Source organism: Fonticula alba (genome assembly GCF_000388065.1).
Source record: "Fonticula alba strain ATCC 38817 unplaced genomic scaffold supercont2.2, whole genome shotgun sequence".
Taxonomy (NCBI): Eukaryota; order Rotosphaerida; family Fonticulaceae; genus Fonticula; species Fonticula alba.
In genome coordinates this window covers 2,837,574-2,855,946 of record NW_009242972.1, presented here as the reverse complement: position 1 = coordinate 2,855,946, position 18,373 = coordinate 2,837,574, and the positions used below count along the sequence as shown (strand labels likewise).

General features: G+C 64.9%; 4 protein-coding genes across 4 annotated transcripts; 2 read left to right on the top strand and 2 right to left on the bottom strand.

Annotated features, from left to right (window-relative positions):
• The first annotated feature begins 291 nt into the window (after positions 1-291).
• Positions 292-2,459, top strand: H696_01607 (protein phosphatase PP2A regulatory subunit B). Its single transcript, XM_009495511.1, has 5 exons — positions 292-448; positions 685-933; positions 1,049-1,540; positions 1,661-1,922; positions 2,104-2,459. Exons 1-5 carry the CDS (start codon positions 373-375, stop codon positions 2,396-2,398), a joined length of 1,374 nt encoding a protein of 457 aa, XP_009493786.1. The 5' UTR covers positions 292-372; the 3' UTR covers positions 2,399-2,459.
• Positions 2,460-5,681: 3,222 nt separating this feature from the next.
• Positions 5,682-10,326, bottom strand: H696_01606 (hypothetical protein; the record flags this gene model as incomplete). The annotated part of the gene is made up of 4 exons (XM_009495510.1): positions 5,682-5,868; positions 6,196-6,475; positions 6,883-8,478; positions 8,781-10,326. 4 exons carry the CDS (start codon positions 10,324-10,326, stop codon positions 5,850-5,852), a joined length of 3,441 nt encoding a protein of 1,146 aa, XP_009493785.1. The 3' UTR covers positions 5,682-5,849.
• Positions 10,327-14,601: 4,275 nt separating this feature from the next.
• On the top strand, positions 14,602-15,663 carry H696_01605 (hypothetical protein; the record flags this gene model as incomplete). Its single annotated transcript, XM_009495509.1, has 1 exon — positions 14,602-15,663. One exon carries the CDS (start codon positions 14,602-14,604, stop codon positions 15,661-15,663), a length of 1,062 nt encoding a protein of 353 aa, XP_009493784.1.
• A 447-nt stretch (positions 15,664-16,110) lies between these two features.
• H696_01604 (hypothetical protein) lies at positions 16,111-18,170 on the bottom strand. The gene is made up of 4 exons (XM_009495508.1): positions 17,581-18,170; positions 17,270-17,466; positions 16,795-17,122; positions 16,111-16,610 (listed from the first exon to the last, which is right to left on the bottom strand). Exons 1-4 carry the CDS (start codon positions 17,992-17,994, stop codon positions 16,149-16,151), a joined length of 1,401 nt encoding a protein of 466 aa, XP_009493783.1. The 5' UTR covers positions 17,995-18,170; the 3' UTR covers positions 16,111-16,148.
• Positions 18,171-18,373: the final 203 nt, after the last annotated feature.

Below are 18,373 nucleotides of genomic sequence, written 5' to 3'. Positions count from 1 at the left end.
CAAGGCTTGCCCCCTTCCTCCGCATCGCGCCCTGGCCCTTGCTCGCTCTCGCTCCCTCCCTCGCTCTCGCCCCCTGCCTCGCCCCCTGCCTCCCTCTTTCCCAAGCTATCTATCTCCCTCCTCCAATCCTTCCTCACCTTCTTTCTATCTTTCGAATGTCAGCCCCCCCCCCTCCCGCTCCCTCCCCCCTCTTCCTCCCCTCTCCCCCTCCCCCTCCTCTTCGGTGTCTCCCGCTGACCCGCCCCCCTCGCCTGCTTCTACCCTCGCGTCCCCATCGTCCAAAACCCCCACGACAGCCACTAAGCGCTAGCCGGCCGATTTTCAGCACTACTTAGCGAAGTGTTTTCCTTTTTTAGCCGGACCACCCCCACCATGCCAGACGAACACAGCGGATGGAAGTTCTCCCAATGTTTCGGCGACAAGGGCCACGCCGATGACATTACCGAGGGTGCGCATGCCTTCCCCCTCTGGCCCCCGGTGCCCCGCCCCCGCCCCCGCCCCCGCCCCCCCCCCTCCTCCCGTGCTGCACCGGCACACCCACATGTTGCCATATATCCACCGCACACACCACCGGCCATGCACCTGCCCATTGTCGGCTCATCCCCGTGGGACATGCCCGGCATCCCGGCCCCCCATCACTCACGGTGTCCCCCCCTCTCGCCTCTCCTGTGGCCGCCTCCGCAGCCGACATCATCTCGGCTGTCGAGTTCGACGAGACGGGCCGCTATCTGGCGACTGGTGACCGCGGCGGCCGTGTTGTCCTCTTCGAGCGCGAGGACAACAAGAAGGGCTGCCAATATCGCTTCTGGACCGAGTTCCAGAGCCACGATCCGGAGTTCGACTATCTGAAGAGTATCGAGATCGAGGAGAAGATCAACAAGATCCGCTGGTGCAAGCGCTCCAACTCCGCACACTTCCTCCTGTCCACCAACGGTACGCATGGGATCGCCATGACTCACCGGAGCGCGGCCTGCCCCTCCCCCTCCTGCCTCCCATGCCGCCCCTGGACGTGGCCACTTACCCCCTTCTTTCCCCTCGTCATCCACAGACAAGACCATCAAGCTCTGGAAGATCCACAACAAGAAGCTAAAGTCCGTGGTTCCCAGCTATGAGGACGACGCGGACACCTATGACCAGGAGGAGATCGACGGGGGTGCCGGCACCGGCCACTACAATGTCCCCCCGCGCGGCCTGCGTCTGCCGCGCATGATGCTGCACGACACCGTGCACACGCACGTTCCTCGCCGGGTGTTCGCCAACGGCCACGCCTATCACATCAACTCCATCGCCCTGAACAGCGACAACGAAACTTTCCTGTCGGCTGATGACCTGCGCATCAACCTCTGGAACTTGGAGATCAGTGATCAGTCCTTCAACATCGTCGACATCAAGCCCCCCAACATGGAGGACCTGACCGAGGTCATCACCTCGGCTGACTTCCACCCCCAGTCGTGCAACATCTTTGCCTACAGCAGCAGCAAGGGCGTCAACCGCCTGGCTGACATGCGCCAGCGCGCCCTGTGCGACACCGCCGCCAAGGGTGCGTCCTCTCTCGCTCGCTCTCTCTCTCTCTCTCTCTCTCTCTCGCTCTCTCGCTCTCTGTCTCGCTCCCTTCCTCGAAGAGCGCGCTCTCCCAACCAAACCACCCCACCCCTGGTAGTCTTCTATGTCGACGACGACCTCACGGACAAGTCCTTCTTCTCCGAGATCATCACCTCCATCTCGGACGTGCGTTTCTCTCCCGACGGCCGGTACCTGGCTTCCAGAGACTACCTTACTCTGAAGATCTGGGATATCAACATGGACCGTGAGCCCATCAAGACCATCCACATTCATGAGCACCTCCGCCCGAAGCTGTGCGATCTCTACGAGGGCGACTGCATCTTCGACAAGTTCGAGTGCATCTTCAATGGCGACAGCCAGTGCGTGTGATACCCCCCACCCCACCCCCCACCCCCCTCCATCCCTCAGGTCCACCGCGACCTCGCCACGTCTCACGCCACCCCGCGCGCGCGCGCGCGCGCCCGTTCATCCTGTGTCCTGACTCGATTGCGTTGCTGCCCCTTGCCATCTCTCCTCCTCCCTCCCTTTCCCCCACGCCAGGAAATGCCTTACCGGCTCATACAACAACAACTTCCACATTTACGATATCCACGGCAACGGCGAGGTCATGCTCGAGGCTTCGAAGAACGCCTTCCGCAAGAAGCAGAGCCTGTCCCGCTCGCGCCTGGGCATCCGGAAACGCCGCGATGACCTCTCCCCCTCTAGCGGAGGCCAGAACTCCCCGCCGGAGAACCTCGACATCACCAAGCGCATCCTCCACGCCGCCTGGCACCCTCGCGAGAACTCCATTGCTGTCGCTGCCACCAACAACCTCTTCATCTTCAGCCAGCTGTGAGCGGGGCGTGACGCTTTTACGTCTCCTCCTTTTTCTCTCCCTCCCCCCCCCCCCTTCCCCCCGAGAACAGAGCCTGTGCCGCGCTCTTCCTTTCTCTCCCTCTCTCCTTCTCCTTCTCCTTCTCCCCGGGAAGCCTATCCACTCATGTACCTCAAAGTACCGCCCCCCCCCCTCTCTCCCTCTCTCCCTCTCCCTCTCAGCCAATCGCTCCCTCAAGTGCGATGTCCCTCGCTTTGCCTGCATGAGCCGCACGTGCACCAGCTGTCTTCCCTCCTGTCCCTTCCCCCTCTCTATCCTTCCATCTGCTCATGGCACGGACCAAGGCGCGGGGCGAGGCGGGGAGGAAGCCTCCTCCAGCCGACATGCTGGCGCTTGTTCACAGGCTGTCCCCGCGAAATGAGGAGCTTTGGCGAGGCGCCAGTGTGCCCACCTGTCCGGCCCTTTCAGTTAGAAACCACCAGGCGCCTGAGCGCGCTCCCTCCAATCTCCTCGCCCCATCCTTCTTGTGCCCCTCTGGCCACATTTCGCGCCTGCCTTCCTCCCTCTCCCTCCCTCTCCCTCTCCCTCTCCCTCTCTCTCTCTCTCTCTCTCTCCCTCTCCCTCTCTCCCCACTCCCCGTCGTCTGGCGCCCGCGCGGAACGGTCGGGTGCATAGATCCCGTTTTTTCTTTTGGCTCACCCCCGCGTGTGACCATGTGGCCCAGCCCTTTTTATCCCCTCCCTGCCTCCCTCCTCCTTCCCTAGTACATATACATCCAAAGTCATTTCGTCCCCTTGTGTCAGCATGCGCGTGTATCTTCCCTTTTGTCTCCTTCCGCATGCTGTCTTCGCTCTGGCTATGCATCTCTGTGGACGGCTAGTCCGATGGAGAAAGCCCTTTTTCCTGTCTACCGGAAGGCCATTTGACCTCCGGCCTGGCCCAGGGCCCATTTCCCCGGGGATTGGGAATGTCTTGCTTGTTTTGGCAAGAGCAATGCGAAGCCGGGGTTTTGCTGCGACATGCCGGGGGAGGCCACTTCCTCGGAATCCCCTAGTCGATGTGGTTCTGGCCATCCTCCCCCCCTCCCCCGCACCCGTCCCTCCTTCCTACTCCCGTCCGGCTGCCAGCAGCTCAACAGGCAAATCAAGTGCCCGCTGGTCGTCATGGGGGAAATGTCGTTGCGCCGAAGTGTCGCCATGCATGTGTCTCCCGGGCCGGAGCATGGCCAGGAGGCGAAGGGGGAAACGAGTGCCCCGCGAGGCGAACAACCAAGCTGGGCATCTATTTGCGCATTGCTGGCAGACCGTATGCCTCTCCGTCATCCAGACAGTGGGCAATATCATTGATTCCGGAAATAGGGTGCTCGCATGTGTCGTAGGGATACCCTTCAGCACACTCTTCCATGGGCATGTCTTCCAGGCTGGGCGGGGCGGTATCTTCTGTTTGTGTGCATGTGTGTGTGTGCATGTGTGTGTGTGCATGTGGGAATATGTATGTCGGGCGGAGGGCGAAGGATGCGCGGAGGCAGGACACCAGAGGCATGTCAGTCGAAGGGCATGTCGCATTGGGAGGGGACGGGGGGGGGGGGAGGGTAATGGTTGACCACAGATATGAGCGCACCGCCCGGGTCCTGTAGCGTCCACAAGCGGCCCATTGGCCCGAGGGGGGGGGGTTCGTTCGACGAAAGGCCACAATCACCAAGGATGTTAGGTCCGATGGACAATCGCGAGGGGGGACAATGGCCTCGCTGGTTCCCCACCCCTCCCCCCCCCCCCCTCCCTCCGGACCCAAGACGGGCATTCTCTTTGCGGGACATTACGCACGGACTTCCCTGCATAGCCTGTCTCTCGGCGCGGCCGAGCCATGGGGATGGGAAGCTTTCGATTGGTGGCCTTGCGTGTGTGTATGACGCAATAAAGAATGATGGCCAGGAAGATCACCATCATGAGCACCGACCCTGCTGACACCAGGCCAATAATGAGCGGCGACACGGCACGGCCTGAAAGGCAAGTGGTAGTCGGGTTTCACGGGACCGGGGGGTGGGGCGAAGGATTCATCATGAGTGAGATGGCGGCATGTGGCGGAGAGCTTCCCCGGGTGCCATGCGTATGTATGTGTGTGGGGGGGGGGGAGGGGGGTATGGTGAAAGGGGGAGGGAGGGGGAGGGGGAGCCGGCTTTCGCCAGCCCATGGAAAAGGAAGCACCCGGCCACGACACAACACACAGGGGTGAAAGGGGAGTCTACATTTCCGACGTGGGGAGACGGGCCCCCACGGAGTGAAAGGCAAGGCTCAGGACTGGGCCTGAGGTACAAAACACACAAAATTACATGATCCAAAAAGGCGACACAGGTACACAGACCCACTCTGAAACAGAGAGACACGGAAATACACAGGCACACGCACGCATGCACACGCACGCATGCACACACACACACACATACACATGCATGCATGCATGCCAGTCTGGCGCGTGGGCATGAGGGGCGCCGGGTCAGGCATGCGGCACTGGGGAAAGGCGCGCTCACAGCAGGTAAGTGTCCTTGCTGGGGGGGGGGGGCAGAGAGAGAGAGAGAGGGACAAAGGCCGCGGGCCGGATCCTGCCTCTGGAGCGAGCAGCAGCCGGGGCGCATGCTCGAAAGGAGGTCGATGACTTGCGGTAGGGATGGCAATAAAGTGGCAAGGGTCTCACCGGCCGGGAGGGCCTCAGGTCGCTTTCTCACAGGGGTAGACACGGGACACGAGTGGGACACGGGGCACGAGCAGGACGCGGGGGGGGGGGGGGGCCTCCTGTGAATCCACGGAGGGCGGAGGAAGGGAGATCACCATCTACATGCCCTCCCTCGGTCGCTCGCTTGCTCTATATTCCTTTCGATCTGCCTCTTCTTCTCTCGTGGAACTCTCTGCGTGCTCGGTGGCCGCTCTTGGCCTCTCCCGCCCGCGCTTTAGGCGTCACAGGCGGGATTGCTCCATGGAAAGACGGCCGCACGGATCTTCCGGAGAGAAGGGGAGGTGGGTGGCGGAGAACCGATTTCCACCTTGGTCCTGGCACCGACCGGGGGCCCCTTTCCCGACACGTCTAAACGCATACTGCTGTATGTGTGTGCGTGTGCGTGTCTATATGCCGGTGCACACACACACACACACACACACACACACACACACACACGCGCGCGCGCGCACAAGAGCAAACATGCAAAACAAACAAACACACACAGCCACACACGCAAACGCCGACACTGACACGGCTCCGCGCAAGCACAGCCATTACTCCGGACGCACAGCCGCCCGTCCCCTGGCCCATCACGGTGTCTGGCCCGCGAGAAGCCGTGAGACCTAGGTGGCTGGGCCCCGGGCGCCCGTCGGGCCGGGAAGCGAACGCCCTCCCTTGCTGCCCTCGGCCGTGGCCGGCATAGGGCGATTCACACGTTCACTCGGTGGCTTTCAGTCTCCTGGCCGGATGCTCTTTCGAATCACTTGGACCGATTCTTCCTGCAACATTCGCAAACAAGCGCATGGAGGGGTCGGAAAATCCGGTGCACAGCGGCAATGCGACATTCGCAAGCGGGCGGGCGCGGAGTGGAGATGACGATGTCAGTCGGGGGAATTTCTACCCGCCGGGGAGGCGTACTTCCGGTTGGCGGCGACTCCTCCTGCTCCGAGGCAAGCTCCAAGCAATCGCCGGCCCCGGGGCCCGTGCACCGGAGGCACCGCGACACGCAGGGCCGGCAAACAGCTGGGTCACTCTCTTCGAAGAAGGACCCCCCGGGACACTTGGCGGAGCAGAGCCCCTTGCTGGGGCTGAAGAGATCTTCGCACTTGACACACGATGCTAGTGGAGGGCCCTGGTCGTCGTCGTCGTCGTTGCCAGCATCGCCAGCGTCATGGCCAGCCCGGGCCGACTGTCCAGGGCTGGCCTTGCCACCAAGAAGAACATGCGGGTCGCACTCCTGGCAGCCGGCCGGGCACCGGTAGCACCCCACCCCCGGGCTGTGACGAAGGCCCTCGGCGCAATCCAGGCACTGGGACGCCTTGGGGCCAGTGCACCCGGCCGGGCCGCAAGCCGCCGCACACCGGTCACACGGCCGGTCCGGGTCGACTGAGGACATGGCCAATGGAGAGCGCACACAGGACAAGCCCGACGCCGGTGTCGTTGGGGGACAAGCGTATGAACGGCCAAGTGTGTGTATGTGTTTGTGTGTGTGTGTGTATGTGTGTGTGTGTGTGTGAGTATGCAATGCCTTTGAGAGTGTGCCTCGCCTGCTCTCCGCGTTCTTCCCGGCCCCGGCCCCGGCCCCGGCCCCGGCCCCGGCCCCTGCCCTGATGACCCCCATATCCGGGCGCCATGTGGCGCAGGGTAGCCCACCCCACAATCAACGGCCCCCGTAGTTGTGGGCAAAGCACGATCCGGACCTCCTTTCCCGCCACCAGCATCCCGACCCGGGCCGGCCGGAGTCGCCCGCCGGTCCCTCGTCGGGGGGGGGGGGGGGGGCAAAGGTCACGCACACGTTCGATACATCCCCGGCGCACATGTGCACGAGGCGTCCACCTGGCACGAGCCGAATTCCTTGCCACAGCCACAGTGATTGGCGAAGTCCTGGGTATTGAGGACAGCCACCTGGGCCGGGAGGTGGGCAGTATGGGTGTACCGAATGATCACCTCGTCCAGGCCGTCGCCCGTCAGGTCGTGGGCCTCGATGCTGAGAGCGGCCCGCATGCTGTCCATCTTCAGCTCCATCGGGTGGTGGACAATGGCCCAGCTCGGGTGGCGCGGGTCCGCGAAGAAGGCCCGGAAGAAGTAGCCCACATTGTCCAGCATCAGGAAGATGCCGGGCCCGTCGCCGGGAATGAGCCGGGCCATGGCCATGTCCGTGACGCGGGGCAAGGCCTCGGCCTTGACCCGGGTGTTGGTGTGCATGACCTCCTGGAAGGACACGCTGCCGGACCCGAGGCGGGCATTGAGGAAAAGCTTGAACTCGAATGTGCGCCCGCTGTTGACGATGGACACCAGCACATCGTCCCAGCCGTCGCCATTCCAGTCGACCACGGTCCAAGTGAAGACGGCGCCCGGCTCGCCGGCAATGCCGATCACATGGTTTCCCCCGCCGCAGGCGAACCCCTGCCCGGAGGCCACCGGCTCCCCGGCCAAGTGGCAAATGTAGAGACTGGTCGATCGCGGGCTCATGCCACCGATGAGCAGATGCGGGTGGCCATCGGCCGGGCCCATGACCCGGGCTTCCAGGACCTTGGCCTTGATGCCCAGGGCCGCGCCAGACCGGCGCCCATCGAAGTAGTTGCTCCCTCGGCCGAAGGCCATGGTGGTCATGCGGCGGGACCCATCGCGAAGTAGCCACGGCCGGGTCAGCATCCGGAAGGCCTCATGATTGGCCCCGTCGACCATCGGGAATTCCACCCGCTCAAAGGAGGTGACCTCGGCATTCGAGGAGCCGGAGCCCCCGGCCCCGGGGGACACTTTTACCCCGGCCGCGGACTTCCCACCCACCGGGGAGGCGCTCCCGGGCGTCTTGGACCCAGTGCCCGACGAGGCTGGGGCCGGCCGCCGGGTCCAGGTGTGCCGGTAGGAGGGCCGCATGCGGTAGGAAAAGTGCACCACCGACCAGGACTGCGTGCCGTCCGGCTCGGTGGGGTGCTCGAAGAATTCCACCCCCCCATTGGCCGCATTGTCGTAGGGATCCAGGAAGACAGTCTCGCACTCGACCACGAGCCCGGCCGGGCGGACCTCAAAGGCACACACCTTCGGCCGGGTGGTTTGCTTGTTGACCAGTAGCCAGGAGCGCCCGGCCACCGGCCCGGCCGTGTAGTTGGCGCCGATGCGCGTCGGCCGGGCGTCCAGGTTCTCCTCATTCATGTACACTCGTGGCTGGATGGACGCCGGCGGCTTGGCCACCAGGCTCTCATGCAGGCAGATGCCAATGTAATACTCGATGTGGCCCTGCGGACAGGCGGCCAGGCACTGGGGATTGGGCCGGGCGAGCTTCGGCGCCCATGGCAGGACTTTGGTACCACTGGCACAGGCCAGGCACTCTTCCGGTGTGAGGCACGTCCGGCAGCCCTTCGGGCAGGCACGACACTCCTTCGGGCCTGGGAAATGATCGCCGTGATGTTAGCCAGCGCAAGGATGGGGAGCGGACCGATGTAGCGGAGGGGGCGGAGGGGGCGGAGGGGGCGGAGGGGCGGAGGGGGCGGAGGGGGCGGAGGGGACAGGGCAGCCCGGCCAGGCGCGAGCTAACATAGGGACACCGGCATGGAGTGCAGGCCAGCGGAATGAGGGCCTCGAGGCTGGGCCCGAAAAGGAAAGAGGCCCATGGCACGGGCAAAAAGCACCGAAGGAGAGCGGGCCCGACAAGGGGGGCGGGGGGCGAATGGAAAATGGGGCGCCGTACGTTGGATGGCTGGCGCTGCCGGGTTGTAGGCTGGATTGTAGCTGCCCTCCTTGCAGGCGGCGCACGCCCCATGGTTGGGATCCTGCCAGCGGTAGGCCGGCGGACAAAGCATGTATGTCGATGAACGACTAAGCTCCAGGTGGTTGCGAAGGCCCACCATCGGATGAGCCAGGCGCGGCTCCAGCGAGTGAACCTGCAGGAATTGGGACTTGGACAGGAGAACCAAATCCAAGGGCAGGCCATCAAGGGGATACCGGCCGGACTTTTGGCCGAGGAAGTCCACGAAGGCAAACTTGTCGGCAGGCAGCCAGATGGTCCCGGACAGGTTGATGTCCATGCGGGCATTCCGGCACTCGGGGCCCGTGCACAGGATCCGCTCGAGGCTCGGCACCCCATCCCACACGATGATGCCCGTGCCGGTGGAGGTGACCGCTCGCCGGGGCTCCGCCGGTCCGGCGACGACCTGCTGGAAGTGCAGCTCAAAGAGATTGGTCAGCGACGTGTGCCAGGACATGCTCGGGGCCCGGCTGCCGCATGCCCGGTTTACCAGGAAGTCGTAGGTGCGCATGTCATTGGTGCGCTGGGTCGATACCACGAAGACCGGGCACTCGGCCTTCGGGTCCAGGTACATCGACCGGAAGGACACCACCGGCCCATCGACCGGCCAGCTAAGCAGCTCGGTCCACCCATCGGACCCCGGCGTATTGCCGGTCCAGTGGAGGAAGAACCGCAGCAGTCGAGCGCGCTTGCCCTCCACCACCACCTGGTAGATGTCCATGCGGCCGGTGCCGGTGAGATTGGCCGACACCAGGAAGTCCCCCGGGTGGTGGAGGAACTTGCTGCCGGGGAAGAGCAACTCCCAGCCATCCTGCTGGCGGATGAAGGTCACACTGAGCATCGGCCCGAAGGGGTGGTCCACCATCAGCCCCAGCGGGCACTGGCCGGTCTGGGTGGTCCAGGGACACGCGTCAAGGGTGAAGACCCCGAGCAGCCGATAGGGCAGGACCACCGACCGGGCCCGGTCTCCGGAGTGCATGACCATTTGCCAATCGTGCACTTGGACATGGGGAAAGTACTCGTGGGTGGTGTTATTCCGCTCGACCCAAAGGCCGAACCCCTCGCCACGGGCATTGACCAGGATCGGCTCCGGCGGCCCGCGGCCGAACAGCCCCCCGGACAGCTCGTACGGGGGCGGCACCGCGTCCGTGCCGGCGCTCGACCGGTCCGATGCCCCCGGCAGGCGTCGAGTCAGGGTCAAGTCCCCGAGGTCCACCTCTTCATAGCCGTCCGCCGCCAGCGGATCGGCCTTCGGATCGAGGGACATGTAGTCATGCGCGCGCAGGGTGTACCACCCGTCCTGGTACCCGGAGAGGGGATAGTTTTGGTGGATCAGGTGGTACTTGTGGGGGAAGAGGGGGATGGAATCCAAGTCCAAGGCCCGGTGGTCGACTAGGAGGCCCGGGCGCTCGGCCGCCACGGCGGCCTGGGCGCGGGCGGGACCCTCGGCCAGAAGAGCCGCCAGAGCCAAAAGGAGTAGACAGATCATCCTTCAGCTGGCATGGACAGTGGTTGAGACGTGTGGCTTTGGATCGGTGGCTTTGGATCGGTGGCTTTGGATCGGTGGCTTTGGACCGGTGGCTGGGATCGGTGGCTGAGAGGGTATTGGAGGCGAGGCCGAGGCCGAGGTCCGGTTGGGTGCCGGCCGAGCAGAGTCAGGAGTAGCGGCGAGGGGCCGGGACGCGAGAAGAGGCCTTAGGCGGCTTCGGGTGCATGGGAGACGGCCAAAAGAACGAGAAGGCGAGATGCTTGTGGGGGAAGATCTAAAAGTCGCCGGCCAAGGGGGTTACCCTTATACAGAGCAGACGGGTTGGGAGGGGGAGACGGGGCAATTCTGCCATTGGCTACCATATCGGTGTGAGGGGCAAGTGGGTCCCTGGGAGGGCGGGAACAGGCCGCAACTTCTTCCCTATTACCCTTGCCGCGGCTTCCAGCCCATTGCTGGCTCTCCTTTTGCCTGAGCTCCCGGGGGACATGTTAGTGAGGATGTGTGCGTGTGGACCTTGTAGTAGGGGGGGGGGGATCCTTCTGCCTGCGTGCCCGCCCGGTCCTCCACTCGGGCGTGCATGTGTGTGGGTGTGTGGGTGTGCGGGAGTGTTTGTTTATTTCTCCACATGATGGAGTGCCGACGCGCATCGATCCGTCACACGGATCCCCCAATGCATTTCCGGTGCATTGATCAGACCACACACACGCACACGCACACATATCTGCTTCGCGCTCGGCGCCCATGTGCATGCAAGTGTGCCGGCGCTCCCGCGGTCGGGAGTGCACTATTCTTGGCTGTGGGCAAACGCGCAGTGGCACACTGGCAGCCAGTCGCGGGGGAAATTAATTCATCACCAGGGGTGGGGAAAAATGGGCGCCGCTCCCGGTTGGGCTCGGGGGCTGGGGAGAGCCGGAGGGGATCGCGCCAACGGGGTACATCCCGGTGTGCGCGATGGCCCCGACAAGCGGGCGACCCTCGCAGTTCCCCCCCCCCCCAAGGGGCTTTCGGCATTCATGCGCAAGAGCCGGCCCAAGGCGTCCCTCGCCCACCCACGCATGGTGTAGATGGGGATATTGCACACTCGGGAGCTTTCCTCGGGGGGACAGCCTTACCAGCGGGGAGAGCGGCAGACCGACAGAGCGGGGGGGCGGGGGGGGGGGGGCGAAGGACAGAAAGGAGCCGCCCGCGTGCGCTTGTGTACGAGCCCACCATTCGGTCATTCAACTGCTCGAGAAATGGAGTGGGGGCACCCAGACGGGGCTGGCCCCCCTTTCAGTAGTGGCACCCGGGGTGGCAGCAACCACGCCTGCACAAACATCCCTGCCCGACGGTGTGCCGCCCTCGGCGCCTCGCCCAGGCCGGTGGTGCCAATAAGCACAATCCTCCGGGGCTGCACACCGGAGCCGAAGGCCGTACAAGTGTGCTTTGTGGGGAATTTCCAGAGGCTAGATCTGCCCCCTCCCCCCCCTCCCCCCCGGCTCCCGCCACCTGTAAGGTTGTATTCGAGTGAGCGAGCATGTACGTGCACGTGTCCATGTGTGTGTGTGTGTGCGAGAGAGAGAGAGAGAGACAGAGAGGAAGGGCGGCTCGGAAGAACCCAAAGGGATGGGCCCAGACCGCCCGCTCGCCTGGATGGATACCGATACACGCCAACTGGGTCGCCAGGGATGAGACAAACGGAAAAACATCCTCCTTCTTTCAGTTGGTCGTTCCCCGTGAGGCACTTCCCCGAATGCTCCAAGAGTCGGCACGGACGCCAATTACAGCGGGGCGTGCGGGCGCAAGGGCGCCTGCAGGGACAAAATGCCTGAATGCTCGCGGGTGGCCCCCATCCATCGCCTTTGCCTGCGATCTAACTTCCCGTCATCTTTGCCACCGGTGTGCGCCGCTCCGGGTGTCCGGCCAGAGACCGGCCTAATGTCCCGTTGCCAGTGCACTGCCGGCCAGCACGCTTGTGCCACTACTCCACCAGGGTCGGGCTCGCGCGCACGTACATCGAGAACTCTCGCGAAGGGATGCCCCCCGAGGGAGAGGCCCAGCTACGTATGGTGTTTGCGGTGTTTTCGGGAGATCATTATTTATGGCCGTACTTCATTTTGCTGTCCTTCTGCTCGGTCAGCTGCTTTGGCGGGAGGCTGTCCTCCCCGATGGCTCCCCGCCCACCCCGGGGGGGGGGGGAGGACGGCAGGGAAAGGCGCGAGGGATCCCGCGAGAGAAAGAGAGAGAGAGAGAAAGAGAAAGAGAAAGAGACACAACGAGGGCGCGACCGCGAGCGAAAGGTGAGGATGGCGCGAAAGCCCGAAGCCCGGACTTGAGCATGGCGGGGCGGGCGGCCCGTTTGTCAGGGGCACCGCATTTCGACCGGCCCGTCGGCAGATTGTGGGTCATCATGCCCCATGCCCTTTCTCATGGGGAGCCGGGGTGGCGCATGCACATGTGTATCGCTTTCCCGCGTGCTCTCGCCGCCTCGTACGCCGGGCCGGCATTGCAAGGGGGCCGGGTCCTGCAGAATGACGAGCTTTCACACGGGGCGCGAGGGGGGATGGCTCGGGGGTCGCCTTGAGCACCGTGGCCCAGGTCCCCGGCTCACCTTCCCGGGAATCGCTTTTCTTGGGCCGCCACGGCGGGGACTCCGGGCCGGGCGAGACGGCCCGGCCCAAGCCCCGACTCTCACGCCGATCGGGTGTTGGTGGGGTGGTGTAGCTTGCCACATGTCAACCCGTTAGAAAAAAAAAAGGCCGAGCAAATGCCGGCCCCCTCCGGCTGCACCCCCACCCCGGCCCCCCAGGCACGAGCCGGCGCGACATGCGCACTCCATGCGCCAGTCGAGAGCCGACTCCCTGCCCGGCATTTCACACGTGCGCTAGCAGAGGCCAGTCGGTTCGGCCGACAGCCAGCCTGCGGTCAGCCCGAGTCCCGGACCCACCTTGACAAACGGCCCGCGCCCGTGTGCAGGTACGGTCTATACATATTTCTCCCTGCAAAAGTATGTCCGTGTGTGCTTGCCGAACTTGGGGGCTGGCATCTTTGGGGCTTTCACTTCGACGTGGCCCTTTTCCCCCTCCCCTCCCCCGACCCGAGGCCCCGAGCCACCCACCAGCAGGGGCCGAGGAGCGGAGGGCGGGAGCGCGGGGGAGGGGGGGGGGGGGGGGCTAAAATCTCCGACCCCATGACATGGCCCGCGGAACTTGTCGATGCAGGGTAGCTCCGCGCCATGGTGCCCCAAAGGCATCGATTTCCCCAGGGGGCGATGTGCGGCGGTAGCTCTGTTCCTCCCGCGGCCCTCTGCCCGCCCAGGGAGCGGGAGCGGGAGCGGGAGCGGGAGCGGGAGCGGGAGCGGGAGGGGGGGAGGGGGCGGGGGCGCCCGGCCCCGGGAAAGAAGGGGCACATACACACAGACGCACGCGGTTGTCGAGGCCGTTCTCGCGCGGCTACATGTTACCCCTCCGTGGGGCGGGGCCCAAGAGGGGCTGGCAGCCTCCGGCGGGCTGGTGCTCAAAGAGGACAACCCAAACGCCCACTCGCCCTTGGCCAAAGTGCACAAGAATAGGTGCCTGCGGCGGCCCAAAACTAACCGGCCAACACGGCTACGCGGGGTGGGCTGAGACCGGCCCGAGGCGGGTCTGAGATTCCCGGACGGGCGTGTGTGTGGGGGTGGGGGGGGGGCAGCGTCATTTGCGCCATTTTACTCGTCTCCTTTTTTTGTGCTTTGTAGTCCCTGCTGGGCGAGGGCGCGCGGGTGCATGAACGCGAGCACGGGGCGGCGGGAGGGGCCCGAGAGAACAGCTCCTTCCCGCGCTGTCCTCTTTGCGTCTCTGGCCGGCCCAATCGTGAAGGGTCGACACACATGCGTCGTCCACCCCCTCCCCCCTCCTGGTGGCCGCCCCCCGGGGGGGGGGCGCCAGGCAAGCATTGTGGGTAATGATGATACACGCCTCAGACGGCGGCACGTGTTGTGCGGGTCGGCTGACCGTGGATTCTGGAGCCCAGATCTGAAGCGTCTTGGTGGCTGATGCTCTGGCGCCCTGCCGGGAGCCTGCCCACGCCCGCGCGCTGTCCGGCAGCAAGGGCAGCACGGTCCTCACGGATCGCCGGAAATGCTGAGAAAACCACACCCCCCGGACATTGGCGCCAAAGCTGGGGGGAGCCTCGCGCGCAACCCTCCCCCCGCCCCGGGGCCGCCCCCTTCCCTCCCTCACCTGCCTCACCTCCCCCCGTGTCTCTTGCTGCTTCTCGGGCACACAAGCACCACCCCTTTGCATGCTTCACGCAAGCATGAGGGCCCCGCTTGCCCTCCTCCCGGGGCTTTTGCTCCTACTGCTGGCATTCGGTCTCGCGGCCTCGCAGCCCCAGCCCCCTCGGCTAGTAACCCCGCTGGCCACTCCGACAAGTGCCCACGATGTCCTCTCCCAAGAGCAGGTGGAGGACCTGCTCTCCTGGACAGATGACCTGTTTGCCGGGAATCTGGCGGACTACTCGGTCCGCGGCATGGGCTTCACGTACTGGGCCTGCCCGGGGCTGGATCTACCTTTCTTGACACCCTCCAACTCCTCAAGCCCCGAAACCAGCCCCGGCTTTTGGACCGACTGCTCCCCGACCCAGACATGCACTCCCTGCTGGCCCAGGGCCACGGCGAATCCCTTCCGCCTGTTGGCGGCGCTGGCGGCCCCGATCCCGGCCGGCGCTTGGCTGGCCCCGGTGCAAGAGGCGGCCGTTGAGCTTGGCCAACGCCCGGCCTTCGCGGGCGCCGCCGGTGCCGGCAGCAGTGGCGGCACGGCGGCCATCTGGGCGCCGGTTTTGCGCGACGCGGCCCGACGCCTGCCGGCCATCCCGCGAGACGTCCTGCGAGGCTTCGTTTGGCATGCCTTCGGACATTGGGCCGCCCTGACGGACATGTGCGCCTCCCCGAGCGGAGCCACCTCCATCTACTGTGCCGACAGCCCGGCCATGAAGATGGCTCGCGACGCGCGGCTTGGCTGCTCGCCGGTCGGCGACGACTGCTCCCGCCTGGCGGCCCGCATCGGCCGATCCACCCGCCTGTCCGAATGGCTGCCCATCGATTTGACCCTCGGTGGCCGCCCGCTGGCGGACGGCTTGGCCTGTGCACCGGGGCCCCGGCGCCTCCTGGGCGAATACCTGCGCCTGGACCGGCCCGCTTTGGAGCCCTGGCTGCGGGTGGTCCTGCTGGCCATGACCGACCCCCTGTGTCGGGCCCCGCGGCATCCGTATGCCAACGTGGCTGGCGCCTCGCTGGCCGTCATTCTGCTGGTGGTGGTGCCCGTGTGGATCGGATCGACCATTGCCCGGCGCCTGCCGCGCCTTCCCATGCTTCGGTGAGAGGGGTTGTCTATCCCCCCTTCCTTTCCCTTCTCCTTTCTGAGCGCCGCGAAACCACATCGCCCTCACCCTTCGTCCCCTCAAATACATACATAGACCTTTTGCCGCTCTTTCGGTGGTCCGGCGATTACACGTGCGGGCCCAATCGGAATTCCCCCCTTTATGCTGACATCCAGCCATGTGGGAATTGCTCCACTCCCCCCCCCTGCATTCTTCGGTTCTCGTGGGGCGCAAGAGAAAAAGAGCAATAACAATGTATGTGTATAAATATTATATGTTACAAGAGTGTGAGAAAGGCTGGGCCCACCCCTCGCGCACATGCCGCCAGAATGTGCGGCATCTTCCGAGCGCAGGAGCTGCTCGGAGATGTGTGCTGAGGGGGGCATGTGTGCGAGCAGGGGGGTGCGCACGCACGCACGCACGCACGCACGAGCAGCTGTGTTTACACACACACACACACACACACGCAAGCGCATTCGCACAGTCTACAGGTCGGCGAACATGTCCTCGAAACCGGCGGCCGAGACCTCGTTGGAGGCGGCCTCACGCTCCTCGCGCGAACGACTCTCCAGAATCTCACGGCGGATCTCTGGCCCAATGCCCGGGTGCGAGTGCTTGCGCAGGAGAGCCATGATCAGATCGCGCTGCTCGGTGGTCATGTCGCCCTTGTAGCGCTGAATGAAGACCAACAGCGACTGGTGCCAAAGCACCGGCAGCTGGCGATCGTCATGCGTGAAGCGAATGAAGTGCAGCACCAGCGAGTCGATCACCCGGTACGGCAGGGCATACTTCTTGTCCAGGAGAACGCGCAGCAGCAGGCTGTTGACGCCGCTGTACTCCATGTCGGCGATGCGCAGGATGGCCACCGCGGAGTGGAGACTCGGCACGGAGGACTTGGCCAGGACCGAGCCAATGACCGCCGCCTCACGGAGGGTGCAGTCGTTGGACTGGCGGTGGAGGGGGGGGGGAGAGGGGGAGAGGGGGAGAGAGAGAGAGAGAAGGAGAAAGGGAGGGAGTGAGCGACAAGGAAGGAGGGGCGAGGGCCGGGACAGCAAGTGCGGATATGGCGGCCGGGGCGTAAGGGAGCGCGGGGGAGCGTGGGGCCGGGTACTGGGCCGCAACAGGACACACCTCACACAGGGGGATGAGAATGCCCTTGAAGAAGGCAGCCGGCTTGTAGAGGGCTTTCCGGAGGGACATGTAAATGTGGAAGTTGATCTTCTTGGAGACGGTAAACTCATAGCGAACGCGCGGCAGGAGGACCACATTGAAGAAGCGCTGGGCCATCTTGGGGTTGAAGCTCGATGCGAAGAGCCGGGTCGCCTGGAACAGGGCATTCGGGGTCCAGTCATCCGGGCGAGTCAGGTACAGGACCTCCTCCCAGTTGGTCAGGGTGGGAATGATCTTGAAGGCCTTGGGAACCTTGCCGGACCGGTAGCGGGAGAGGATATTCCCCACACTGAGGGACATCAGGGGGAGGACAGGGGACACATGTCGGCACATGCTGCGTGAGACAACGACCGGAGACCCAAGATCGGGATAACGGGGGGGGGGGGGGGGGGGGGGGGGGGGGGGGGGGGGGGGGGAGGAACGGGGAGAAACACACCTGGAATAAACCTCGACGACCTTGTCGTCCAGGTGAGAAAGAGGGGTCTCATCGTCGGTCGACTGGAGCTTGTTGATGCGGCTCTTCTTGGACTCGAGCTTCTCCATGATCAAGTCGGCGATGGTGCGCGGGGCGGCGCGCCGGGCACCGAAGCTGGGCATGAACTGCTCCAGGAGGTTGCGCTCCGACTCGGAGATCTGCCAGCAGGGGGACGGTGAGAGGGGCAGCAAGGCGAGACGCGGAGGAGAGGAGAGGGGAGGGGAGGGGAGGGGGGGGGGCGGGAAATGCATTGTAAATGTGCTATGACGCACCTGGGACTCGGCGAGGCGGACGGCATCACGGTAGCTAGCCTCATCATCCTCATCGACTTCCTCGGCCTCCTCGAAGTCCTCGGTGGCCATGGCGTCGGCGGCCGCGGCCGCGGCGACGGCGGCCGCGTCGGACGCCGCGTCAGCAGCCTGGTCCTGGTCGTCGCGCAGCTCGCGCAGCTGCTCGCGCGCGATCATCCGGATCTTCTGCGACATCCGGGCATCCAGCGGGGCCTCATTCTCATCATCAATGCCGAGCTCGGGCTTGGCGCCGGCGCCGCGGACACGCTCACGCCGCGAGGCACCGCGCCCGGTCTGGCTGAGATGGTCGGTCACCTGGATATCCGAAGCAATCTGCAGATGCAGCGGGTCGTGGCGCGCGGGCTGGGCCTTGGACTTCCTGACGCGCTCCTTCATTGTGTGTAGGTGTGCGTGCGTGCGAGCGAACGAGCGAGCGAGCGTGCGCGTGCAGATGTGCCTGTGAAGAGGGGGAGGATGGGGATGAGGGGTGGGGGAGGGGGAAGAGGCAGGCGGGGACGAGAGGATGGGGAAGAAAGAAAAGATGGAGAGTGGAGGAGGGGTCGCTGGGCGCCTTGGTTCAATATGGGATCCAGCCCGGCGGGGAGGGCGGGATGTTGAGTCCGCTGGCCTTTGTCTGGGGGGGGGGGGGGGGGAGCGGGGGCCCCAGGGGCCCCCCAGGGGCCGGGGGGGGGGAAAAACCCTCCACCCCACACCCCCACCCCCCCCCCCCCTTCGCCGGGGCCGGGGGGGGGGCGCCAGGCAAGCATTGTGGGTA